This window comes from Pipra filicauda, unplaced genomic scaffold (genome assembly GCF_003945595.2).
Source record: "Pipra filicauda isolate LSUMZ 115617 unplaced genomic scaffold, ASM394559v2 scaffold404_size635056_pilon, whole genome shotgun sequence".
NCBI lineage: Eukaryota > Metazoa > Chordata > Aves > Passeriformes > Pipridae > Pipra > Pipra filicauda.
In genome coordinates, this window is record NW_024104537.1 from 83,621 (window position 1) to 110,985 (window position 27,365).

The window sequence follows — 27,365 nt, forward strand, 5'->3', positions numbered from 1 at the left end:
CAGGGACTAGAAGGAAATTTGCAGGTAGCCTTGCAGAAAAACAACATTGTCCTTCAGCAGGACAGCCGAGACAGGAGGAGAGGATTGTCAGTGACCAAGGAGCAGGACGTTTGTCAGACCTACAGCTCTTGGCAACCCTCTGGAGTCCCTTAAACTGCTGACAAGAGCCCTGGTGCACAGCATGGTGCTGTGTTGGGGTAGGGCCTCCCTTGACCCTGAGCACTGCTGCAGTCCTATTAGGAGAGGAGAGCACGTTTGTCACCTGAGGCAGTATTGGCCCCTCATGTTTACAAGAGAGTCTTTGCTGTTGCCCTCTGTCAGAGGGGTGGAGGCAGTTATGGTGGTCCCACCTCTCTCTGTTTAGGTCTTTTTGTGTTAAGCTGCTTTGGGTGATCTTAGGTCAGCAGTGACAGCCACCTTGGGGACTGAGTCCCTGAGACCTAACCAGTCCCTCATAATGGGGCCTCCAGTTTAGGGCTCTGTGTCACCTCTGTCCCGTCCTTGGGTGAGTTGCCTTTGTGAGTAATATCTCACAGGGACGCTGTCTCTTGGAGGGTACGTTGGCAATCACTGGACTCATACCTCTCCCCATATTCCTTGTAGTAGTAGTCTTGTTTGGTTTTTTTTCCCTATAAGGATGTTTGCAGTCAATCTGGGGACATTAAGAGCAGAGATTTGCATAATTTGCTTTAATCTAGCTAGGTCCAGCAGCAATAGCAGTGTCAATGTGTTCATCACATAACCACGTACTCAGAGCAGCCAATGTGCTAGTATAAATTATGCTGCAGTTAAAGTATTTTGGGGTTTTTTTCTGCTATTTTTGTTGTCCAGAATAAATAGATCATAGTTAGATGTGCCTACCAATAGCTCAAATACACCCTCAGTTCAGTAACATTCCACCTCAACCCATCCTCCATGGGACTTTCCAGTTAAACTTATATCCCATAAGAAGCACCAGGATTACTCCTGTCTTGGACTATAGTTAGTATTCTTCCAGTTAATATGATCATCCCTAGAATAGAAAAATTTTGAGCACCCAGCTATTTTCAGCCAAGCCCCTGACGTGCCCAGCTTCTACCACTTGAAGCGAATGTCAGATATTTTCACATGACAGAAAAGCGTGGCTGGATTCTTTTCTATAAAATATTCTTAACTTTGTCGTTACTGGTTTTTTATTGGATTTCAATTTCTACTTATTTGTGAAACTAGCAAGAGATACAAATCTGCTAGCTAGTTTTTAAAACTATAACCTAGTTTAGGTGCATGTATATGTCTTTTCCTTTAATGATAACCCTCAGCAAATTTGAAAATTAGTGATATAGATTGATAGCTACATCTGGAGGCATCCAGCCTTAAAACATCAGCCCATGTTTTCCATCTTTTATTTACTTGTTGGTTTTTGTCTGTACTGTAGATGGAATGAAACAAGATAAGGAACTGAAAAGAGCATTTTTATGTAATTTGTGATACCTGTTAAAGTTCTTTGCATGCTTATCAGAATGAATCACTTGTGCAATATTCTGTGCTCTTTCTGCTTTTTATGACACTGTGAAATATCTACATAATCGGTTTAAGGAACCAAAGTATATTCAATAGGGGGAGCAGAGATGCAGATGGTAAATATTTGTAGTGAATTCCTGTGATGGTCAGGAAAGAGGAGCCCATCAATCCAGTTTTGAAGAACGTCCTTTTGGAGCCAGACTGAACTTGAATGTGTCCTGGTACATTTCCACAGCAAAGCAGAAAATCCTGCAGCGAGGCAGACTGATCGAACCCTGCCAACAGCTCACTCAGCCCATGCAGGAGCAGCCTCCGCACCTCCCGCCTGCAAACTGGGTCTGAGCAGGGTGGGAGCAGCCACGGCTTTAAACTGTTCCTTGCCATATGTCACAGTGCTGCTTGTGCTCGCCAGCCTGACCTGCAGCCGCGCGTGACACAAAATTCGTGTCCAAAAGATCTGTGCTGGGCAGAATGCGGGTTCCTTTTCTCTCTGCTCCCCAAAGCATTTGCTGCGCTTTTTCATCTGTAGTTTCTAGTTTTTCGTCCCCTGCAAGTCACTAGTGCTTTCTGAAGGCTGGAAGGAAAGAAACAAACCACACCATCCACCTTCTGACTGCTGTCTGCGCTGTGTCTGCCGGCACCACGCAGGTCTCCTGTGGGCATTAAGGCCAATGTCACCCACATCATTACCCAGCTGGGAGGCAGCTGCTGGCAGGGGCAGCTGCTTTCTGTGGAAGCAGGGAAAGGCTGAGGCTTCTCAGCCCACAGATGCTTTCCACGAACACATGCTTAATTAAGAGGCAAACTCGCCACCTGCTCTGCAGCGTCGGTATCCAAAGCAAATACCTCCTTTCAGACAGGTATTTGCTTTGCCGGGCACTTACGCTTTTATAGGGGGCTGGAAGTTGTGTTTGTGCAGCTGCGCCTCAAACCCGAGGCATCAGGTGCTGTTAGCAAGCAGAGCTGCCAGCTTCATTAAGGTAATTGTGCCCAAGGCCTTTCCTTCCTTATCCTGGTTTAATGAGGAGGCAAAGCATCCCCCTCGATGCCCCCCGTGGCTGCTCAGCCACATGGCTGCAGGGAGAGCTGCATGTGGGTGGGAACTGGAGTGAGTTTGCCCTCTGCCCCCACAGCTGCTGGGGCTGGGGAATGTGGTGCTGCCACCACGTACAAAGCCCAGCACTGGGAGGGGAAGGTGAGCTCCTAAGGGCGCCTTTACTGCTTAAACAAGAATCTTGGCTTCTAAAGATGCAAAGAAATTCATTGCTCCCTTTTGAACACTTACCCCTGCTAGAATGCTGTGTAGGTTTGGAACCCATTGTCAGCCCTTCCCTAAGCCTCAGTCTCTCATTCAGCAGCCAAATCCCCGGCAGATCTGGCAGCGCTGCAGCAACCTGGGCAGGGATAAATGGGCCATGCACTCTGCAGCGTTGGTGGCAGGGACAGATTAACCCTCTTTTGCAGAACTAGTGCAGTGATGGCAGCTGGTGGGTGGCTGAGAGCCCCCTCTCCCTGTGGAGGATAGCCTGAAAATGGATACTTGGCTTGGGGAGCTCCAAGTACCCGTGCTGAAACAGAAGTCATTTAATATATCTGCTAAGCCTGGCCTGTTTTCTTTCTCACCACTGTTCTCTCTGCACCCATTGCAGAAATGCCTTTTCCACAGGGAAATGCATTTTCTGTGCCCAGTTTGTGATGCATGTGACATCTTCAATGAAAATGAACAGTTCTCCTGCAGCATTTTCAGGTTTATGGGTCCCAAGGGGAGATAATGCACAGGGATTTTAACCTGCAGCCCCAGAAACTCTACCAGCTCTGCAGAGAACACCTGCAGAAATGCAAAATGCACATCTGTGCTCCAATCACGGAGCCATGTTCTTGCGCCCAGCAGGTTTCTAGCCTTTTCATTCATTAAAGATGATTCAGGATGAGGACAATTAATTATTCATTAAGAGTCATTTTGAATTTTCACTAGCTGCAAGAAGGTACCTGCGGGACTACAGGAAAACAAGCATGACAGTGAGACAGGGTCTTTTGCTCCTTGCTGTCACGCTGGGTCAGAGCCACCCAAGAGCCTGCCAGACTGGCAGCCCTGCCAGGCCACTACCTCAGTCTCCAAAAGAGGAAGCAGGCCCTGGGGAGTGGGGGGACTGAAGCACCATTCCAGCCTGCCATGAGCTCACAGAGGCAATGACAGCAGAGCATGAACCTCCAGGGACCCTCAGAGCCTGCTTGGGTTGCTGCGCTGTGTTGCAAAAAGCAAAGCTGTCCTGGACCCATGTTTTTCCAACTGTGCAGACACACAGAGGAACCAGGGGCTTGTCGCTCTGCAGGACACTTATTTCCCTGCTGTGAGGCAGAAACCACCAGCTCAGGTACTGTAAGGTGAGAGGAGGAGTGGGAAGCTCAGAGCCAGCTTATATTAATGGATGTGATGAAGACACCTCTATGTTTCATACCTGAATGAGTTTTAGGTAAGAGAGTTTTTGTGCTGCCTGCAGTTCAGCTGCTGAGGGTGATACCAGCCCGTGAGGCCATGCTGAGCTGCAGGCTGCGTGCTGGGGCTGTCACGCAGGAGCTCGTGGCACTGTGTCTGCCTGCGCCAACAACAGCATGAGAAATGTCACTGGGGCTCAACTTGCTGCTTGCAGCCCTTCTCTAAGTCCAGAGTGACTCCCCAGCTTTCAGCTTAAATAGGAGCAGCATTTGCACCTCTTCTGCTTTTGGTGGAGTATCATGTGCCTGAGCCAAGGTCCTGCTCAAGCAAAAGTGACTGCACTTGTTCACATTGGTCTATCAGGCATTGGCTGGAAAGTCTTTGTAGTTACTTAGTACCAAGAAAATGGGAAGAACCCTCTAAAATGAAACTATCCCAAAGAAACCCTAATTACTTTCCCAGCATAAAGCTAATAGTGTAGAGTACTAGCTGTGTTCTTTTTTTCCAAATCCAGTTAGTCTTATAGCTGGGCTGTGCCCAGGGTTGAGCTGCAGGTACATAGGAGGCTGTTCTGGCTATTCTGACACCTTGCTCAAAGCAAAATCCATTGGAACAATTGCAAAGAGGAGAGCTTGGTGTTGGCCCACCGAGACTTTGCAGCATCCTCTGTGTACTTATTATTTGCTGTGATCAATGACACTGCAAAGGCCGTTTCCCAGGGTAGGAAACACCTAATTGTATAAACAGGCTATGCTGGGGAGGAAAATAGGACCCAGGAGAGAAAGTGGTGATGCATTAGAAATAATGGGCTCTATCAGTGTGATTTTGTTGGGGAAGGTAATCTCAAAGATTTATTTAAATAGGGCAGAGATGTGAGTGACTGCTACAGTCTCACTTTGTAATATGTTTCCCCATCAGAGAGCAGATAGCACTAAAGGCACTGCTTTTTTACAACATAAGTTCATTTAAACCAAGGCTCTGCAGTACTTGTTTGGTGTTGAGATAAAGCAATACCCAACACCTTCCTCTGAGTAGCAGAAATGGGTATTCAGACAGGAATAGCTGCATTTGTGGCTTTTTCTGTTCATTTTCTGCAAATTTTAAGGATCATCTGAAGAACAAATATTGAATAGATCTGTTTCCTGAGGTACCCCCCCCCCAAAAAAAAAAAAAAAACAAAAACACAAAACAACTTAAAAGATTTGCCCCTATGATCTACTCTCAGTTCTTGCTGCAGAGTCAGGATGTGGGACCAAGAGAACCACGGAAATTTCCTTTTCCCAGGTGAGCAACTAACCAGTACAGCACAAACCCATTTTGTTCTGTTAAAATGGAATATAATGCTTGACATTAATGCTGCGGTGGAAAGCTGTATGCAGCCTCTTTCCTAGGTTAATTTCCTATTTTATAGGACAAATTACAAATGTTGGGCTTGCATGACTGGCAGAGCAAGAACCGCTCAAGGCAATATAAATAAATAGCTATGAATAACATATTGAGCAGGGACTTTCACAACTTGCAGGCAAATGAACAAGCTGAGGCCAAGCTAGTTAGCTAATGTTTTTCTTTGTAACCTGTGCACCTACATTACGCTGCAGGTTGTAATATCTGGAACTGTTGCAGTAGTACATCTGTGTGAGTGGTGTCCCTTATCACTTGGCAGTATACCCAGAGACACTCACCAAACTTTGCTGGTTGTATATTCAGACAGCTAAACTGCAGAACCGAAGCTTCTCAGCTCCCCTCTTTGTATAGGATGACTATGCTAAAATAGATGGTAAAGGGGCAAAACCTGCCTCCCTAGTAAACTTTGTGTGTGAAACAACTGCAGCTGACTCCTGCTTCTGAGTGAGTCCTGGCTTGCAGTGACCAGGACCAGGCAGGAGTGAAGGAGTGGGTAAGAAACTGTTGTGTACACCTTACATGGAGGAAAGACGCACTGAAGCCATGTGGTCTCTCTGTTTACAGACTTTGTTCTCTGTAGAACAAGGCCAAGGTGTTTCATGATGCCTCCTCCGAGGCTCCAGTCAGCTTCTGACGGGGCTGCCTATGGCTTGCTCCAAAGTCTCCATCTCCTTTGGGGTGCTGTCCCCTGACTGGTCTGACAGGGACATTGTGGGGTGCTGCTCCGTGCTGTTACACAGGTGATTTGTTCTGCCCTGTTGCTGGTTGCATTTTCAGCGGAAAGTGAAGGTGACCTGAAGCGTGCACTTGGATTTCTGAAATATGTAAAGCAGAGCAAGATCCGTGGAAGAAAGTAGGCATTTCCAGTGTCAGTTATGGACCTTTACGTTTAGCAGGGAGCAATTCTAGCTTAGAATTTGCACTCGGATTTGCTAGGTACAGAGCACAAGGGCTGCATGCTGCAAAGGGGAAAGAGAGTTTAACTTAGTGCTGGGAGAACTACAGACCTGGGAGTTTGTGCAGTGCAAAAAGTTTGGAGGGAAGGGATAAGATTTGTCACGTTTTGTCCAAAACTCCAACAGAAAAAATCACACTTTGTTTCTAACTTGTTAAAACTACTTAGAATAAAGCACCTTGAATAAAAGAATAAGCAAGCGTTTGACTGGCAAAGAAATAAATTTTCCTTCCTTTCAGTTCTTCCAAGTTTTTTCAGACTAGCATGGTAAAATATTACAAATTCAACAAATAGTCCAGTCAAACCACATGCAGATTTTTTTTTGGTTGTTTTTTTTTGTTTGTTTTTAATGTGGAGATGATGAGACAGATCATTTCATTGACCTGTCGCCTGTAGCACGGGGCACCTGCGCTTCTGTCGCAGAGCTGCCACAAGTGCAAAAGCTCAAGAACCGCTTGTGACGTGGAGGGGAAAGCCCTGCTAAGAACGACGTGTAGCTGTCACAGCTCACCGGGAGCAAGCGGTGCTCTGTATAGGGAGAGGAGACGTCGTACTGCTGGAGAAACTCTTCCCTTAGGAAATGGGCTACGATGGGTGTGGGCTCGGTCTGCTGAGGGACGCAGATGGGTGGTAGGAATCGCGGCTGTCGCCCGGGCGGGTGTGAGCGTGTCCCTGAGCACCAGGTGGCAGTGCTGCCGCGGGGACCGCGGGGACACCGCGCCTGCGGGCTGATGGGGCGCTGGGAATTCCCAAACCCCTCCGCCTCCTCCTTTGAGGGTGCTGAGCATCGCTCCCTCCTTTCACCGCTTTCCAAGCCGTGCATATTTTCCAAGTTCGAGCCGAAACTACGTATTTCAAGTTTCTGTTCAGCAGAGAGCCCCGCCCAGCAGGGCTTGAGCCCGAGCACTTGTACCTGGGCTGTGGCGGAGGTGCTGCTTTGCCGCACACAGCGCACCGGGGGCTGCAGACCTGCCGGTGGGTCCGCCCTTCAGCTCCCTCCTTCCTCTGAACGCTGCTGCTCAGGGGAGCATCTCTTGGCTGCAAGCAGCCACATTTCTCTCTAGCTGAGCCTCCAGCAAGTCTCGGCCCCTGGTACAATCTCCTGGGGCAGCTTTGCTGCCTGTGGGAACCTCAGCTCCTGTTCTGCAGGAAGCGGAGGAGTACCCGGGTCAGCATCTGTGCAAGGTGAGCGCTGTCAAGCGCCCACTGTGGCTTGGGGAGGTGCTGCTGTGTGCAGATGTCTCGGTTTATTGATACAGATCTTCCAGACCGTTGTAAAAAATTTTTCTCTGCATTTATACTAGTTTAGGGTGGTTTTTTTCTTTTTCTTTTTTTTCCTTTCTTTCTTTATTCCCTCCCTTTTTTCCTTTTCCCCGTTTCCTCCATCCCTCTTATTTCCTTCCCCTCATTCCTCCCCCCTCCCCCCCGTATTTCTTCTTTTCCTTCTTCCTTTTTTCTTCTTCGTTTTTCTTTCTTTCTTTCTTTCTTTCTCCTTCTTCTTTTTCCCCCTTTTTTCTTCCTTTTCCTTCTTTTTTCTTCTTTTTTTTCCTCTTTTTTCTTCTTTTTTTCTTCTTTTTTCTTTTTCTTCTTTTTCTTCTCTTTTCTTCTTCTTTCTTCTTTTCCTTCTTTTTTCTTCTTTTTTTCTTCTTTCTTCTTTTTCCTTCTTTTTCCTTCTTTTTTTTCTTCCTCTTTTTTCTTTTTCCTTCTTTTTTCTTCTTTTTTTTTCTTCTTTTTCTTCTTTTTTTTTCTTCTTCTTTCTTCTTTTTTCTTCTTTTTTCTTATTTTTCTTTTTTTTACTTTTTTCTTCTTTTTTTCCCTTCCTTTTTCTTCCTCTTATCCTTCCTTTTCCCTTTCTTTTCCTTTCTATTCATTTTTTCCCGTTCCATCTTTGTTTTTTCAACCTTGTTTGGGTTTTTTTTGTTGTTGTTTTTGTTTTTTCTTTTTATTCTTTTTTTGTGCTCTTTTTCCCCCCCTTCCTTCCCTGCCTTTCTTTACCCTTGAGTCGGGGTCGGAGGGGGAGCGCAGGCGATCCCGGAGCCGGGATGCTCCCGCTCGGCCGCGGCTCAGCCGCCGCTGGGGAGCGCTGCGGCTCCGCGGCCGCCCGGGCCCGGCCGGTGAGGGGGGAGCTGCTCCACACAGTTCGTGTTTCCTGCTCGGCAACCCGCGCCCCTTCCGCAGGCGTTAAAAATGATGGGACTAAAGGAAGGAAGGGAGAGGGATACTTCAGAAAGGGCGTGGTTTAAGATAAAAATCGGCAGCGGTGTCCTTTCTGTGTAACATCACGGGGGACACGCCCCCGTCTTGGCGGAGGGAAATAGGTAGCGGTTTTTATCGTAGTTTTCTTAAATCCCCTGTGGGTTTGGTTGAGAAGCCTCTTACAGGTCAAAGAGCGCGCACTGCTGTGCAGGGCACCGGACAGGCCTGTGCTGGGGATGCGCTGACAGGCTGGCTGTGGCTCTGCTGCAGTGGAGGTACGAGGTGGATGCTCAGCCCCCGGGGGCCAGCGCTGTAACTCGATGAAAAGAAACTCAAACTTGGTTTTTTTCACCCCGATTTCAGTGGTGATTCTTGTATTTTTGCTGAGTTTCAGCCGCAATTCTGGTGTGGCCCAGTCACCTTGCACGGCAGGCGCTCTCCCTTTTCAGCTCCCATACCTGGCTGCCGTCCCTCTCTGTTGCGTGTCAGTCTGCGAATTCCTCACACCCAGGGATTGTCCACTTTCATTATAAAAGGGATGAATTGAGCCTCTTCCAATCTCAGTTGTAAATACCTGATCCAAATTATTCCATATGAAAAAAAAGAAAAAAAATAGGCTTGCTCTAACCCACAGACCCTTGGAAAGAAAACTGGGAAATCTTTGGCTTAGGTGCAGCAGTGACCAGGATGCCCCCAAACAAAAAACAATGTTGGATTTAGAGGCAAAATGAGGTATTTTCCCAATTTTAGAAAAAGAAAAATCGAAACAAACCCACAATAAAAATTAATAGGCTGGGGATCTTTACTTTGTTCCAAGTCTTTATCTAATTGCATTTCAAATTTTTCCATGAGAGACAGATTCCAAGATACTTTGTAATTCTCCCTCAGTGCCTTGAAGACAAGGGAAAGTTTGAAATGTGTTGGGGTTTCCTCAAAATTAACATTTTACAGTTAAATAATGTAGAAAAGAAACAAAATTAATTTCAAGTAAAATAAAATAGTTCTGTGATTTTAGTATTGTTTTTCTTTTTTTTTATATTCGTTGTAGGAAAAGAAGATGGCTCAGTGCAACACTGTATTTTCCTTATTTTTCACTCTCTTCACGTGCATAAAAAAACATGATGAAATTTTTCTGAAATTCTATATGCTGAGAGCTGTAATCATACAACCTGTGGGGTGCAGTTACTCTTGCCATGCTGCTGTAGTTGTGCAGGGTGGTAAAGGATCTTTCTGAGTGGGAAACATCTCTGGTGTTTCCCAGGAACTGGATGGAGGCTGCAGGACTGACCCCTGTTCAGCACACTGGAAGGACAGGGCTTCCCCGATGCCTATGAGCAGTGTCTCTTACTAGTCAGAATTATTTTCTTAGTGCAGCCCTGGGGACCACGGGTGTTTGGGTGGGATTAGTGGGTCCCCACTGCTCACCCGGTGGCACCTGCATCTTCTCCCCTGCTTCTGGGCTGCTGAGCTCATGTACCATGGTTCTGGGGGTAGAATGACTGTGGGACTGAAAATTAAGTCCTGGTGAAGCAAGGTGGCAACCTTGTCATTTATTGCAGTGTGAATATAGGAATCCTGCGAGCTGTAAACAGGCTGGAGGAGCTGATAAGGGGGGGTGAGTGTGGCCAGAGGGCCGAGGCTACTCTGCAGCATCAGTGCCTCGCAGGGAGGAGTAAGATATGACAGGGTCTCAGCTTGTGGTGCAGAGGATTTGAGCTGGATGCCAAGGGAACGCAGTCAAACGTGTCAGCTGAAGAGTGTCACTTTCAGAAAGTGGCCCCCTTCCTGACAGATCCATTTGCATGAGCACAGGGAAAGTGGGGGCTCCTCCATGAGCAGTCCTGGTCAGCATTGCGTGAAAAATCCCACCCTGAAATCCACCTGACCCCCCAGGAAAGTATCTTTGCAAGCCTTTCTGTGGTGAAGGCTCCCAAAAGCAGTATCATTGCCCTCATTTTATGGATGGGAGGAATCTGAAGTGTGGGGAGTACGCACCTGTGGTCTGGTGGCAGATGTGGAAGTCGAATCAAAACGATCAAGCTGATGCTTTGTTCTTGGCGATCTGCAGTGTTTGTGTCTCAAACGCTTCAGTGCTGTGCTTGTGAATCAGGCAGAAAGAGTGCTTTAGAAGCAGGCAGTCTAGTTTTAGAGCTGGCATAATCATAATTCCTATGCCACTAGGAGCAGGGGGGGAGGAGCAGATAAAAATCAGAAAATTAGAATTTATTACAATAAAAGCCAAAGTGCTAGAAGCCAAAACTGTCATTGTAATATGAGCTCTATTTTGATAGTGTCCTATTACATCATATAAGAGGTTGAACATGAGTAAGAATATCTTGGTTGGTAATTATCCGATTTGTGATATGTAGCTAATGTGTATTTGTTGTTCTGCTGTACATTATGGTGCAGCAATTCATTTCTAAACAGCATTAACTGGCAATATAACAGTTCAGTGCAGAAATTACAGGCATAAACATACGTTTTACTTAGCTGAGTAATAGTTGAGAGACCTCAGTCCTGCTCAGGGGAGATCTGGGGTAGAGAGCTGAGGGTATGTCTGTCCCTAACTCACTCTGCCAGCAGAATTCACTTTTCCCAGAGGATGCTGGTTGTTTTCAAATTATCCAGCAAGCAGAAAAGGCATGTGCAGACAGATGTGGGTACCAGCTGGCCAGGGGACCCCACATGTGGGAGCTGACAGCTTCCCTATTCTGAAATGAGTTTGTGGAAAGTGGTGTCTCTGCAGGCTGCACTAATCAATAGCAAAGATCTGCAGGAGTGGCTTTCAAATTAGATAAGCTTTGGAGCTGATGTCTGAATGATGGTAACAATATAAACACTTGACTGAATGCACTCCTGTCATTGCATCCCTAATAACACTTAGATAAGACCATTTGTATTTTATGGGATCTTATTTTCTTTCACTTTATTTAAGGACACCACTAAATAAAAGCACTCAGTTGCTTACTTCAATTCATCAATTAAATGTGTAAGGCTATTAGTATGGATATATTTTAAGATGGTTCAATTAGCAGAGGTTAAATAAAAAAGCCTTTTGAGTGCACATCAAATATCTCCCCATTCTTAGAGCATTAAAAAGAGATTTTTTGAAAGACTGAAAGTATTGGTGCTACAGATTAGAGAAGAGGTCTCTTGGCTCATGTTATTGTGCAGGCTGTGTCACATCATCTTTTCACAAATGTGCACAAAAAGCCTCCTTGGAACAGAGGGAGCAGAATGAGAGCAGCAATGTGCCCACTGGTCCTATTGGAAGTGTCTTACTCCTCTGATCACTGGAAACCATTTCTAATTTCTAGTCTAAATTTATTCTTGGCCAGTTTCTACCCATTTGCTCTTGTGCCAGCATTGTCCTTCAGTTTATCTGTCCTCTGACTGCTGTAATTTATGCCCTGTTTACATTTCTTTCTGCCTGGGCAATGAAGATCTATGAAACATGTCCATTCTGCTTTAGTTTGTAGCCAGTTTCACTTTCTTAATTGCTCTAGTGCCAGGGTTTCAAACAACACAAGGGAGCATCTTTTGTTTTAAAAAGAAAAGCCTCCATTCAAGCTGCACCATATTGTGGGAGTATTTCCCATTTGATTGAGGGTTTATGAATGCTTCATTTTTTTTGGTATTTTTATTTTGCCCATAAAATTACAAAGCTGGGTCAAATTCAAGCTGACAGGGTCCATGTGAAATGGTTAAATAAATAAAAACAGAAAGAAGACTTTTCAGACCCTTCATTGTGCCAGGAGTCAAGAAAGAAAAGCGAGAGGATTGCAATAATTGCTGGAGCTATCCATGTGCAAATAATAAGGCTGGGAGTAGCATGTAGCCTTTTCTAGAACAAATGCCTGGTGTCTGCCTCCTCATGTCAACTGATTTTTTTCAAGGGGAACTTTGCAGGAGTCAGTCTGGCATGTTTAACTGGGGTGAGAGCTGGTGCTTGCTGCACAGGGATCTCTTGCACACCCCACGTTCCACACAGAGCATTGGCAGTGTCAGGGACTGAGACTGGAACTTGCGGGGAGATCCCTGGAGCATCAGTGAGATCTGGAAGTCTGCTTCTTTTGTGTCCATTTTGATAGTCCCAGCCCACGTTTTTTTGGCTCATGACAGCTAAGACTTGCTGATGAATAAGCAAGGACCTTAAAGCTGTTGAAGGTAATGAAGTGTCTATGAATTATGCTCCTTCACAAGGACATGTTTGTGTTGCATATGCTGCTTTTACTGCTACTGTCTTCAAGCTTCTTTACCTGCATCTTTAATGAGGAGACAGACACTGCCCTGGTAGCTACAGGTCTTCACACTTAATTTCCTGAGTGCCTGACTTTGTCACTGTGGACTTAAAAGTAGCTCTATTTCGGAATCATTTCACTGTCAAATCAGTCTTTTCATGTGAGGGCACCTTCTTGCACCGCACATTTTACAGCATTTGAGGTGGGCTGGAGTGCGTATTAGAGGCATTGATTTCTAGAAGTATCTGCTATAATGGACTGAAGAAATAATACATTTTGCATGTATTATTGGCATTACTTAACAAACAGAAAGATCCCCAAAGCTGAGCAAATGACAGACAAAGCATGTATCAGGCTTATGAAAACAAATCAGAGGGGAGAGCCCTTGGAGCCAGAGCACGACTAACCTGCCATTCCACTGACAGGAGGCATAAGCCAACCCTCCTCCAGGCTGGAACTCCCCAGCGTGTTTTCCTTTACTTCCCTTGTGTGGAGAGTTTTCTCAGGAATTCAGGGCTTGTGAAGGTGCTGAAGACAGTGGGACCCACCGCTGTTGAAGAACAGCTACCTCAGGAGCTAGGCAGCTTCATAAAAATAACTTTGTGCATCCTTTTCCCTCATGCAGAGGATCTGCGACTGTGAGAGTATCAGGATTTCAGCCCCTTTGCTGCTGCTCTGGCTCTCTTTCAACTCTGAAGGATGCTCTTTGGGCAGAAAAATCCCAACATGCTTCTGCAGCTCATAGATATATGGTCATCTCTCTGTGGAGTGCTGATGATCTCTGTTGCCATATTGCCACCTGTACCCAGCACAAAGCCATGTTCTCCTTAATTACTGACAAAAATGTCTCTTCAGAAGCCTCCCAATAATTACTCAAGTACCCACTTAAGTGGCTTTTAATTCAGGCTCCTCACCCCCACGCTCGTACATTTTCCAATTGCCAAGCACAGCTAATCTTATGTATAAGCTTCTGCCAAAAGAAAACACTAATAACTTGCCCCCTGGTTTATACTACCTTGCATGAACTTCGGTGAGCCCACAGCATCTCAGGAGATGGTATTTCCAACAGGCTGGAGCAGGAGCATTCAATCATAATGAAAGATGAAGGCTCTTATTGTGAGTTTCCCTACATCTGACAACACTTGGCAATGCTGCATCACCTTTTGTTGGAGTGCTGCTGCCTGCCTTGTCAGCTTGTCTGGTTACTGGAGGCTGCCCCTCTCCCCCTGCACTGGGGCAGGAGTGCCCTTGGGCTCCTGTAAAAGATGTGGGCCAGGTGGCAAGGATAAGCCATGGACATCATGCTGGGTGCCTGACACTGTCCATGGGGTGGCGGGGAGGCAGAATTCCCAACTTTGCAGCCTTCTCTGTGGGAGTAGAAAGGGAAAATCAGGGGATCCTGTCCTCTCATCCTGAAGGATCCAGCTGCATTCAACAGGAAAGGTTTTAGAGCAGGACTTCCTGGGGTCTATTGCCTGTTTCTTCATGCCTCATAGAAGGCATTGCTCTCTGTGCTTGTTTCTGCTGTTTTACTGGGGTAGTCTCCAGACACTAGGCTCAATCAATGACCTGTTTGTAGCAGGCTCCAACAGCCCTTTAACAGAATGGGTTTTTTTCTGTTATGTGATGGAATAAGACCAATGAGATGCTAACTCTGTCCCTGAAGTGAGAAAAGCAACATGCATAGGAACGGGGAGGGCAGGCCAGCATGGACACAGAGGAAGAAAGAAATCACACTGCACAGGAATTCCTTGTCCAAAACAGAAGCTGTAGAGGGGTCATGAATAAAGGATGCAAAGAAACAGGGTTGCCCATGTCCAAAAGCTGTTCTTGCAAAGCCCCAGCAGAGCCCTACAAATCAGTTAGAACAGCTATTGCATCTTCCACTGTAGGCACTTCTGGAGTTCAGCAGTCCGAGAGCAGAAAAGGCCAAAACTGTAAGTCATGTCAGAGAGACACATGTGAATGGTACAGGTTGGGAGGCTGTGATGGATGCCTACAGAAGGAGCAGCCAAACAATCAGTAGTGGTGCTTTATTCTCTTGAAAAATGCCACTTTATCAACACTGTGCAAGGGAGAAAGAAAATAGTAATTTCAAAAGAACGTGTTGCACAGGGATTTTAATACCCATTTTCATGCCACTGCTCTGTCCAGTGCAAAAGCAGAGACTTGGTCTTGAAAGGGGTGAGACCACCAGTTCTACCACATCAGTGCACTTTTTTCTCTTCTGGCATTTCATAGTGACCTCCAAAAGGTCTCATTTTCACTCCTTGTGGGGAAGAATTGTAACTCTGAACCCAAGATTTTGTGCAAGGTGGATTTCTGTTCATATGAGCTCTAATACCGACTGACGCCGGGTGAGTCTCAGAAACCGGGCGGAAGGGACTAGCGATTGCACAGTCTGATCTCCTGTGTCACTCAAGTCAGAACTTCACTGAGCAAGCCCAGTAAGTCCTCCGTTGGCAGGTGCATCAATAGGGCAAAAAAATTCTAGCTAAGTGGGACTTGGACTAGATGTTAGAAGGAGCCTTTCTCAGCTGAAGGTGGTACAGAGCCACATTCCCAAAGGAGATGTGGGGCTTCCACTGCTGCAGGTCCCTAATCAGAGATCGGACCAACCTTGTCAGTGATGATGAAGGTACTGCTGGCACAGTACGAGGCTGACCTCTCCAGGGTCTGTTGTACCCTGTGTGCTGTGATATCAGCTCATCTATTTTTGAAAGAGGTTGGCTGCTAGGGTGAAATGATAGCGAATCCATCACAACTCTTGCCATGTCATTCTCTTGATGAATTACCATTGCTATTAACAATAAACATGAGCCCTGCCTTGACTTACAGCCTCCAAATCTCACTCTGACTTTCCTGGATTGAAAGAGCCCCTCCTTTTGAAAATGTTCTTACTGAGAGGTGAGAAATTTATTGGTCAGGGACAAGTCTTCTCTGTCATTCTCTTGGATACTGAGGATCTTAACCATTTGTATTCTGTGGCCAGATTTTCAGCAACATCAAACTCAGTGGCCACAGTATTAACAGGCTAAATACAGCTGAGCATCAAGAGGATTTTCACAGTGACCCCATGTGAATCCCTGTAGATGTGCATATTACTGCAACCAAGAGACTGAACTGCTCAAGTCTCTCACTATATCCATATTCTTTCTATTTCTCAGACCCTCCCTGTTCTGCCACTTCTGAAGTGTGGCAACCAGACTTTGTGACTTTTGTGATTCTGGTGTTCGCTGCATTGGATACAATTGTGACAGAGCATTTCTTCTGCTCCCCATTGCTTCGTGCATATCCCTATGGGCTTGGGCTCTCCTAGCTGCAGTTCTGTGCAGAAAGCTCCTGTTCAGCTGTATCTCTCTCATGGTTCCCAATTCCCAGAGTCATTGCTTTCTAGGGAAAAGAAATTGCCCAGTCTTGAAGTAATACAGACTGCACAATTTATCCCCAGAGGTTTGATCTGGCTGTGTTAAAAGGAAACTTGTTTCTATGAACTCAGTTTCCACGTCAGTTCAGTTTAGTCTCTTCGCCAGACTTGCCACGATCATTAATTACTACTGCATTAGTCTTTGTATCCTTGGCAAACTTAGATTTCCTTCCGGACCACTGATATCTTCATTGGTGTCTGGATTGCAGCAGCTGTGAGAGTCCGGGCAGAGAGGACTTGGGATTTCATTTTGCTGGAGAGATAGAGAAGTTGATTTATTGCTGGGGAGGGAAATAAATTACAATGCAAATAGCAAGAGGTGTGTTTGGAAGCCAGGGGTTTACAGGGGAAGTGATGTATTCACCCAGATCCTTTTTTACCCAGTCTTCAAACCTTGTCCTGGCTGTATGACAGCTGTAATCTCACATTTACATTTAGTGTTGAGTATGCCCTTGCCGTACGCAGGAGAAATAAGCAGGTTTGTTTAAATAAGATGCAATCTGGATGCATGTAACTTCAGAGGCATCCTGAGGGCAGGATTAATGTCCCGGCACTCCTGTTCAGCAGAGTTTGATGGCAGTGGAAATACCAGGTTTTGTCAGAGTTGCTACTTTTCCTGCGAGCTCTCCAAACTGGGAGGACCCTCTGCTGAGTGACTGAGCAGTGGACTGCCCCTGTGAAGCATTTCTCTGCTGACCCAGCAGGATATGAGATGTGGCCTAGCTCAGGCTGCAAATTCTGGGCTTCTTACAAATTTGGAGGCTGGATGAAGAGACAAGTGAAGTTTGGGGTCAGAGAACTTTCCAAGGCCTCTTTAGGTCTGTCAGAATCCATGATGTGCAGATAGACAGATTTGTGGGTCTGGAGGGAGCTTGATATTTCTCCTTGACAGCTTCTGTCCCTTCTCCCTCTCTTGACCTATGCCAGTGCCACACAGGTGCATAGAGGAGGTGGATATCCCTAGTCTTCAAGCCTTGACCTGCTGTGGAGCCTGTGGACCCATAGCCCTACTGGAGGAGCACGATAGGGGTTTCGCTCTCCTTCCCTCCTTTTTATCATTCTCAATCACATAATCGGGCTGGTTTGCCTCAGCCAAGATCTAATCAGGAAGGATCTCTTTGACTTTCAGCAAAGTCAGCTTGATGGAAACTTTAAATTGAAAGGCTTTTCCCGACACACTTGAAAATGATTTTGGTTGAAATTGGTGTCTGGCTGCATGATTACAACAGGAGGAGGTTTCCTTCCTCCCAGGGATGGGGAAAAGGATTTGCAGCCCCTCAGACCTCCTGAGCCCTGGTGTATGGGGGCCCTAGGCCAGAAGCTGCTCTGTGGGGTCACACTCCCCTCTCCACCCCTCATCACCTTCATGCAGGTGACATGTAAATCCAGACAGAACCAGGTTCAGTGTCCATGGGAACTGGGCACCTCTTGCATTGTTGAAACTATAGGCCTAAATGGGCTACAGGTTTTCATCAAATAGGATTCAAAGAGAAGGGTGGGGATGGCTGACCTCTCCTAGGGAGGGGGAGGTTGTAGGAGTCGTCTTGTTCATGATAGTGTCCCTATCCTGATGTTTGAGGACTAAATATCTACTTTAGACAAGGAAGGGTGTGTGTGTGTTCAGTCTCAGGCTCACAGCTGGGGTTGTTCTGTGGTGGCTGTTTCACCTATTTCACCTCAAGCTTCTGCTCTGCATTAAAAGCACAAAGAATGTGGTGTTCTCTTTCTTACACACTGTGAATGCAGACGTAAGACCTGGAATGAAATCTCCAGTGCTTTCCTTTCCCTTCCAGGTCCTTGTAGTTTCTGTGGCTTAAGGCTAATAAATGGGTGGCCATGAGTGAAAAGTCCCTAGGGCGGTGGATGGAGCGAGTTGCTGGATGTTGGGATAGGCCTAGTGAGGAAGAGGAGATGGATGGAGGAAGAAAGGGAGGCAGCTCTCTGTCCTCTTTTTTAAATCAGCAGCTATAGTACAGGCAAGAAGATATTTGAGTTTTCTTTCCAGATGCTTGGGTGGGTGTTTCTAAGCCTGGACCAGCTGGTTAGCTCTGTGCCCCTTGCTCAGGAAGGGTGGGCTCTTGGCTCTGCCTTGCACAAGGGGATCTATCTGCAAGTAGGGTGCTGATCCTTGCTCCTTCAGCAAGGCCTCCTCCCTGCACTGTCCTAATGACTGAAGTGCCTTGTGGGAGCTGTCACTGGGCAGGTGTTTGCAAGTGCTTTGTCTTGGACTGCTGACATTACGAAGCCACAACTGAAGTGAATCACTGCAAGGACAGCAGTTTTCCATGCCCTGATCCCATTGGGAAAGGCAATGACAGAACAGCCAATGAACAGGACTGTTGGGGTGAGGTGATAACAACAGCTTTGAGACGAGCCCATCTTGAACAAGCCTCAGGTCTGGCTCTGGCATGTGGGACAGGCATTGATCTGTCTGCAAGGAGGTCTCTTCATATGTGGGAACAGTTTCAGACGCTTCCCTCTGCTGCTCCTTTTCAGGCTTTGTTTAAGGGAGATGGTCCCATCAGGTGCTTCCAGAACCCTGGAGACAAAAGTCTGTTTGGTCATACAGGAAGTTTCTTGAAGAAAAATGTATCATGACACTTTCACTCCTCGACAGCCACAGTTCCCTTCAGCAAGGTGCAGCTTTCTTATGTTCAACTGCCTCCACCTCATGTAGGCAACAAGTCACCAAGGAAAAATAAAACTCCTGTTAAATTGAAAATTTTCTCTTAAAAAGGAGAAAAAAATATGAATGCATAAAATCCTAGCAGAATTGTTTCTTTTTCAGGTCTGCAGTTGATTTTGTTGTGTTGGTGCTGCTTGTGGCCTGGTTTTTGCAATAGTGGTTTCATTCTGCAACTTGCCAACTATGTACCTGCCACTCACTTTAATACAGACAGCCCCAACTTTTACCCAGGCTACAGCTGGTTTTAAAGACACCAGGTGAACTAATGAATGCTCCTTGTGATGAGTTGCAAATTTTGTTTTAATTGAATCTTTGAAGGCAAAAAAACGGAGTAAAGGGCCCATTAAACAAATTATTTTAATACGGCAATCAGATGATGCAGGCTCTTCTGTGTTTATTGAAAGGCCAAGTCAGCTCCAAGCTCAGCTGTGTGAGAACAGCCCAGAAAGCTGGCCAGTTTTTGTACTCTGCTGCTGTTTTAGGGCCAGATCTCTCTCCCTGAATAGCATATTTTGAAGTGGCCATGTGAATTCTTATTAGGCATTCAAACACAGATATAAACCTTTGCATTGTAAACAGAATTATGCTGCACAGAAACTGAGCAGAATACGGTAGATCTTTTCTTTATCAGGTTAACCAGGCATGTTTTTTTTTCCAAAAAGTCCACCCACGCAGAGAGGCTGGGGAATGCCAAAGCTGCATGAATTTTAATTATGCTAGACATGCAACAAGGGGCTACCTTGTAAAGAATAAAGTTAATAAAACATGGATATGGGCTTAATTTTGCTTAATAAGCAGCCCTGGCAATGCACATTTTAGATGTAATTTTCACAGCGTGGAAATTGGGTACAATTCTTAAGAGGTATCTGCATGCAGACTTTCAAACTCAACAGTGCCTTCCTATTGGAAGAGATTTGTTGCTATGCTGCTATAAAATGGTGAATTAGGCCATTCATAATTATTGGCCAGAGATGGGTGTCTTTTTTTCCCCATTCAACTACAGAAACATGCATACACATTTTTAAGTGGTATTAAATGTAAATCTCTTCCTTAATTTTCATGTATGCATTTTCAGTAGCTCTGCAGATAAAACAGCAAAAACCCTGCATATGTTCCTATCTGTAGTTAGCTCTGTGTGTACAGAATTAGTAAAGCAGAGATATGCCTAATGACTGAATCTACAAAACACAGCCCATGGCTTTTGAAGACTCTATGAAAAATAAACAGGATATTCTGTTAGCAACCCTGCGGGAATTATTGCACTTCACTAAGGAAAGATGCCAATAACCTCAGTTTTGACCTAGATAGATCGTTCTGCTTAGGAAGGTAAGGGAATGCAATTCTAGATCTCTTCTCTGCTTAAGTCACCAAAGCCCTGAAATTCAGCCATTCTTTTTAAACCTCAGCACTGAGGACAGAAGATTTTATTTATCAAGAGAACAAAACCTCAGAACTTGCAGTGTCTTGAAATGTTTATATTGGTCACTTTCCATAGGGAGTGTCTAATGCAGAGGCTCCTGGATGCTTGGGGTGAGGATATTTAACGAGCATAGTGAGTCTGATCTTCCAACAGCCCTGGGGAGTCCGAAACTCTGCGTGCTCCTGTGTGCCAAATATGGGGTCTTTCTCCACAAACTGCAGGAGGAGCACTGGCATATCTCTCCACCATGATCAAAACACTGTCTGTGTGGCTCATTTTATGAACCAGTGCTATTCTTGCATTCCCTCTTCATAGGGTGCACTGTGCAGCTTTCCAGACTGAGACTGAAGTGAGGAGGGAGACCAGGGAAGAAGAGGCATGGGAGAGAAATTGCCATAATAACTCTGCAATAAAGATATTAATTATATTATATATATTATATATTTATATATAAATATATTTTTTTAAATTATGTTCCTTAAGGAAAAATGCCATATTGGCCCAGCTAGGTCAAAAAATTCAGCTTCCATTGGTGGCAATGAGGAATGCAACCTGTGGGTTCAAGAGGGGCTAGTTGCATAGGCTGCACTACCCTCAAAGAGAAGTAGCTGATATAGATGAAAACGGGAGGTGTTTTGAACCCTGTTTACCCAAATGAAAGTTGAAGGAGAGAACTTCCACTGGCAGAGACCAAAGACAAGGAGGTTTTTCTGTTTCACTTGGCAGCCCATCAAAGGCAATGTTTCACCTGTGAGAATGACAGTGCCAGGGGCGTGAGGAGGTTGGCCTTCCATTCTCCAGCTCAAGACCGCTCTGGGTTTGCTTGGTGTTTATAAAAGCATGGGCTCTTCAGAAAATTTTGTGAAGTTGGGGAATGATCCAGAGTCGTGCAGAGCAGATGCCCATGTCAGTACTGTCACCAGGAGCTCATGGCACAGTGCCCATGTTCAGAACCAAACCCCGTGGACTCCTTGGCCATCTATAGATAAAGACAGACCTGCATGTTGGCAAGTGCAACATTATATTCAGTTTCACAAGCTCTGGTTTGATTTAATTCCATCACTGCAGAAGCAGAGAGACCTGCGAGAATCCTTTCTTCTTTCTTAGGAGTTGCAGCAACTTGCTTTTCAGATCCACAAATCACCAGGAAAAAATTACTATGACCGACTTTATCACTGATTAGGATCATTTCTAAGTGCAGAGCTGCTGCTCCTTGTTTATAGCTACACAACAAAACAAATTAGTCGCATGTCAAAATAGCTGGAACTTATCTAATATGGTGCAGATAAACCAGCATTTTTTCACCAGAGATTTGAAGACTACAGGCAAAAAAAGTATCTTTATATATACATTGAAAACTTTTTTCTTGGGAAGATATCAGATTTGCTCACATCCTTTGAAGATGAAGCTTTGGATAATTCACTGGCAGTTCAGACAGTGATTCTCTGATTGCAAACAGCTTTCTTTAGGCCATGCCTGTACCTTGTACTGCAATAATTCTTTGATGTCAAGTGAAATAATCCGATAGAGAAAATTAAAATATGAAGCATTTTAGTTACAGGAAAGGGAAGAAAAACCTTTATTGATTGGGATGGTGAAATCTGCTTGAAAAAAGTTGGCAGCAGTTAAAAAGAGATCAACAGCCAAACATTTGTATCTCCCAAATGGCTTTGAATATTTTCTTCTCCTGTCCTCCCCTTGAGAACCTGATTCCATCTTGTTATGGTGTGCATAGAGACTAAGTGAAAATCAGGAAGTAATGCCAGAGTTAAGTTAATCTTTGTGGACATAGTGGGTGGTTGTTTCAGTTGCATTTTTTTCCCAATACATTAAAATAATTTAGAGCCGAAGTTCTTGCAGTGAAGTAGTTACAAAGATTATTTTGCTGAAGTTGATAATTCCTAGGGCATGTCACACTGCTTTAAAGTGCCCTCTTCACTTGGGAACATGGATCAGCCCTACACGTTCAGGATTGGATTAGGGTCGTCCTGCAGCTGCTACTTGTCAAAGTGTGGCTGGGGCAGGTCTGGTCTTCCCAGACGAGATCCCCTGTCCCTCCACCCTCACCCCTACACACTCCCCCAAGTATCTTGCTCGCCACCTGACTCACCTAACAGCTGTCATTGCTAGCTGTTAACTAAACTGAAATCTGGAGAGCACCAGAGGTGTATCTATCTGCACCTTAAATTTTGTTTGGTGCAGTTTTGTGGCTGGATATGGGCCGGAGCCGGGCCAGCACCTGCTGATGCACTAGTGGTCTGTCTTGGGACCGCTGTAGCCAGAGGCAGCCCGGCAGTGCCCACTGCCGCTGCAGCCGCCTGCGCGCTCCCCGGCCGAGGCACTGGCCCCCAGCAGCGCATCCTCGGGGTGCCGGCGCTGTCGCCCTGTCTCTGCTTGCACGGAAAAGCAGGGAAAGTCACGGAGATGCTGGGCGCTCAGGCACCGACAGCAATGGCGAGGGAGGCGGCCAGGGTGGCTGCAGGACTCGCAGGCGGCTCCGTCGGCGGGGCCGGGGGGGACTGCGGCCCCGGGGAAGCCCGGCAGGGGCGGCGGGGCTGCCCGGGCGGAGAGGCAGAGCCGCCGCGGAGCTGCAATTGCCTCGATCTGCCTGCGCGATGTTTCTCATCCAAACCTCGATCACGTAGGATTGCGTAGAGAAGGGCGAGCGGGAGCAGCTGCAATTCTCCCGGAGCCCGGCTCCCGCCCGGCACCGACCCAGCCCGCCCCGCCCGGCCGCCGCGGGGCTGCGGAGCTCCCCGCCGCCTTGGCAGCAGCCGCGAGCGGCGTGGGCGTCCGGGGGGGCTTCCCCGGCCCCTCCTTCCTCTCTCCTCCCCCCTCCCCGGCCGGGCCGGGCCGGAGGATGCGGGCGGGCAGCGGGCGCGGTTCGGCTCCTCCTCGCCCCGCCGCCGTCGGGCGGCACCGCGGAGCATCCTGAGCCCCGCACGGAGCAGCAGCAGTGGCAGCCGCACCCCCCCGCCCTTCTCCTCCTCCACCTCCTCCCCGCCTCGCATCGCTCCTCCCGCCGCTGTCCCCGCCGCGGCAGCCGGGCCCGGGGCCGCCCCGGTGCCGAGCGCTCGGCGGCCGCCCGGTCGGCCGGACGATGTGGGTTGCTGCCGTCGGGGAGAGCCGGTGCCGGGGCAGAGGCGGCGAGCAGGGCAGGGGAAGCTGCGCCAGCCATGGCGCTGTGAACCCGGGGCGCCGAGCTGCGGCGATGTGAGCCCGCACTCGCGGGCGGGTGCTTCTTTTTTTTTTTTTTTTTTAATTTAATTTTTTTTTGCCTTCCCTCTTTTTAATTTGTTTGCTGACCTGCTGCTTTTTTCCGTGGCTGCTTTTTCCTTCCCCTCCCGCCCTCTCTGAGAGCGGAGTGGGGAGGGGGGCAGAGGAGGAAGAGGAGGAGTGCGAACAGAAATGCAGCGCGGCTCTCCCTGAGCCCGGTCGCGGAGCCGCGTCCATGTGCGCGCCCTGCCGCGCAGCGCCTCGGAGCCACCGCGCTGGGGCCGGGGCTGCCCGCGGGCCGGGGGGGCTCTGACTCATCCCACGGCCCCTCGCCGGAGGGCGGCCGGCGGGAGGAAGCGCCGCCGCCTGCGCCCGGGCGGAGCGGAGCGGCACCGCGCCGCAGGGACCCGCGGATCCTCCGCGCCCCCCTATCCTTTGGACTCAGCAGTCGCCGGCGGACCTTCGTCAGCGGGGCGGCCGCTCCCGGATCTACGCGGCCGCTGCCAGCCCGGCCGGGGGGTCTCGCCGACGGCCGCCCGCGCCGGGATTTGCGCTTCTCGGGGACAGACCCATGGGCGGCGGGGTCCGGCGGCCAGCCATGGTTGTTTGCCCGGGCGCCCTGCTCCTCCTGGCCGGCTGAGCCCTCCCCGGCGCCGGGACTCGGGGTTGCAGCGCGTTAAGCGGGTCGTCCCCGTGCCCGGTCCCCGCGGGGCGCGGCGGCGGCTCGGCCCCTGCGCGCCCGGGCGGCGCCCCACGGAGCGGCGCGGAGCGGAGCGGGGGGCCCATGAGCGGCGATGGCAGCGGCTATCGCCAGCTCGTTGATCCGGCAGAAGCGGCAGGCGAGGGAGTCCAACAGCGACCGGGTGTCCGCCTCCAAGCGCCGCTCCAGCCCCAGCAAGGACGGGCGCTCCCTATGCGAGAGGCACGTCCTGGGGGTCTTCAGCAAAGTGCGCTTCTGCAGCGGCAGGAAAAGGCCGGTGAGGAGGAGACCGGGTGAGTACGGCGGGCCAGGGCCGTGGGAACCCGCTCCGCGGAGGGGAGCAGCTCCGCACCCGCCGGGATGGCTGCCCCGGGGCGCCTCCGGCACCGCTAGGGACCGGCTGGGGACAAGGCTTGCTCCGCGCTCAACTTTGGTCTGGGTCCTGGCGGATCTTCTCCTCCGGTCTGGCGGGATGGGTGGGCATCGACCTGCCGCCAGCATCCCTCCTCCGCTCTCCAAAGCGTGAGCGCAGCGGGTCCTCCGGCAGGAGGGACCGAGCGGCTTCATCTGTGCGAGCTTCACTCAGAATTGTATTTTTGCACCTCCTTGCAGATAAGTTTTTTAAACGATCTCTTATTTTCTGCATAGTGACAAGGAAATCGATAAACTGAGGATCAGTTAAAATTGTGGCCATTTGATAACTAAATCCATCAAGTGCTGCTTCATGAGCAGAGTTCCGTAGGGAATTTCATTAGCTCAGAAAGCTTTCTAGATGGCAGCTGCAGAACGGTTACACCTGATATTGAGCTTGCAAGGATCTAGAAATGCTCTTTAGGGTAATCCTTTTTTCCCCTTTACTTTCCTTTATTCTTTTTTGCATGTATGTGCTCAGTCTTGGTTCCTTGTGAAGAACTTCAGCCCTAGTGTACACACTGTTCACTTTTCCACGATGAAGTCCCACCACCCACAGTTTCAGTTCTGAGCAGTGCTTTGTGCTCTCAACCGTCCTTGGTAGGTGTGAAGACTCAGTACCTGGCAAGAATAGGCCCTCCATGGTTTCTCAGTGGAATTATTTACTTCTTGCTTTATTTTTTTCACTGCTATAGGTCACCACTAAGGAGAGAAAACAGAGATTGGTTTGAGAAGCTGCTGTGAACGTGTAGTTTTCTCAGGTGTCCAATAGTATCGTGGTTAATAAACAGAGATTCTTGTTCACTCAGCTCTTCAGGATGTACTATCAACCAGTGTAGCCCTCCCATGTTTTCCATGTACATTAGTATTGTGCTTGTGCTTCAAAGGGAAAAAAGTTGCCCTTCTTTTTTTTTCCTACTCAAGTTATGATGAGTGGTGGCTTACTGGACTATCCTATGTATTAGTTAACCTGTGAACCAAGACCAAAAGATGGCCCTTGCCCAGAGAGTGTTGGCATTTTGTCTCAGGAATCACTCTTTGAAGGATAAAGAATAGGAACTGGTAGTCACACTGACAAAATAATTTTCTGTTCCTCTTTCCTCTCCATCTTACTCTACCTTTAAATTAGATTCCTTAAGGACCTAAAGGGCTGGGAAGTCTAGACCTGTTACCTAGGTTTCGAGATGCTTTGTCTCATTAAAGTTTGAGTGACTTATGGTAGGGTGTGATTGGGAGGCTTTTTATTGGTTCTACCCTGGTTTTCCCAGCTGGACAGGTCCAATTCTGCTTCCATGGACTCAGTAAATGCCTGTGAAGAATTGATGAATTTTAAGAATTCCCTCAACTTTCATGGTCTTTCATGCTGAGGAAGGTTTTCGATAATTTACAGACCAAAGTGATTTAAGGGAGACTTTTTATTGACTGAGAAGGATCAATGCTACTCAGTGCTGTAAAAATAGAGCTGTTCAGTCTTTAGAGCTGTCACTCAATCACTTGTAACCAGTACTGTATTCATTTTATAAAATTAAAGAAGTAGAGGAATTAATTTACTGTGAAAAAAATCCAAATGTCGTTTTCTAGCCTAAGGACTGTGTCTGCTTTAGTTCCCGATATCCAGAGATTTATTTCACTGGTACATCCTATTCCTAATCTTGGGTGTGCTTCTCAGAAGGCAGCTTGCCACTGGCATACTGCTACTCAGATTGTTTATTCAGGGAGTGTATTGTGCCCAGATAACTTACACATTCCAGAATCGAGTTTCTGCACAGCAAATGACATGCAAATGAATTGAAAGTAGTTTCAAGAAATGTGCATACCTTGTGCAGTGACCCACAACCCCAGTGATTATGTCTACTTAATGATATGCTGGCTCAGTAGTTTGCAAGTCAGTGAAAGGAATGAGAGAAACATCCATGTTCAAAAAGGGTACAATCACATTTGGAGATGGTACAATGGTAGGGGATCTCTCTTTACCTTTTTAAACATGACCTTGTTTTATGACTGTGAGGAGAATCTGTCAAAAAACTTCAGATTTAAAGAGCGGTTTTCATCTGTAGTACTCAACAAGCTCTAATAAATGAAGAGGATATTTCCCATTTTACAGAAGGTGAGACCAAGCATGGAGCACTTACTTGACACAGAGACCTAATTCCCGATGCTCATCCCAGCATACCATGCTTTGGGTCCCCACTGCCAGTGAGCCCACGGTGCAGCAATGGTGGAGCTGTAGCAGCTTGCGCCATTACAGAAATACAACTCTGATGGTGGTTCACGTTCCCTTTGCTCTTTGCTTCTGTAAAGTAACTGCGTGAGCTTACATCAATTGTTTTTAATATGTGACTCAAACAGCGCTGTAACTAAAATATTCAGTAGAGACGTGGGTTGCACTGGTTGGCACCTTGTGCTCCACGCTGCAGCCTCCCTGGTCTCATATGGGAAGGGAGAATTTGCACCCTGTAGCAGTTAAATCTTGTTCAGTGGTGAGCATGAGTAGTCACAGGTTTTGGCAAGCTATGGGGAACCAGGTCCATGCAGGGGTATCTCGTATAATAAAAGCTCCTAGGGAAAAGCTGACTGCAGAAATGTCTCATTTGTTGGTTGCAGTAGGGACCATGTTGTAAACTGAGAACTAGTTCTGTCTGTCTTTTCAATGGGCAAAGACAGCTGTCTCAAATACATGCTTTGTGTTCTTTTATAGCTGTTGCATGTGTTTGGTTCCAAGATGACTTATCAGTTTAAGATAGGCCAAATAAGGACACTGAGTGCTGTGGA

The 27,365-nt window shown here is 47.4% G+C and overlaps 1 protein-coding gene and 2 long non-coding RNA genes across 5 annotated transcripts in view; 2 read left to right on the forward strand and 1 right to left on the reverse strand.

Annotated features, from left to right (window-relative positions):
- Positions 1-27,365, forward strand: part of FGF12 (fibroblast growth factor 12) — a 142,264-nt gene that overhangs the window by 17,825 nt on the left and 97,074 nt on the right. For 2 of the 3 annotated variants that reach the window (XM_027734270.2, XM_027734273.2), the window contains exon 1: positions 23,588-24,475. The exons of the other annotated variant lie outside the window; for it this stretch is intronic. In XM_027734270.2, coding sequence (XP_027590071.1) covers positions 24,277-24,475 — 199 coding nt within the window. In that variant the 5' untranslated portion in view covers positions 23,588-24,276. Of the gene's footprint in view, positions 1-23,587; positions 24,476-27,365 lie in introns of those variants that run through there. 3 annotated transcript variants of the gene reach the window in all.
- Positions 1,478-3,540, reverse strand: LOC120324038. Its single transcript, XR_005565034.1, has 3 exons — positions 3,490-3,540; positions 2,786-2,894; positions 1,478-2,074 (listed from the first exon to the last, which is right to left on the reverse strand). It is a non-coding gene; the product is annotated as an uncharacterized LOC120324038 (long non-coding RNA).
- On the forward strand, positions 3,798-20,698 carry LOC120324037. Its single transcript, XR_005565033.1, has 2 exons — positions 3,798-3,875; positions 20,582-20,698. It is a non-coding gene; the product is annotated as an uncharacterized LOC120324037 (long non-coding RNA).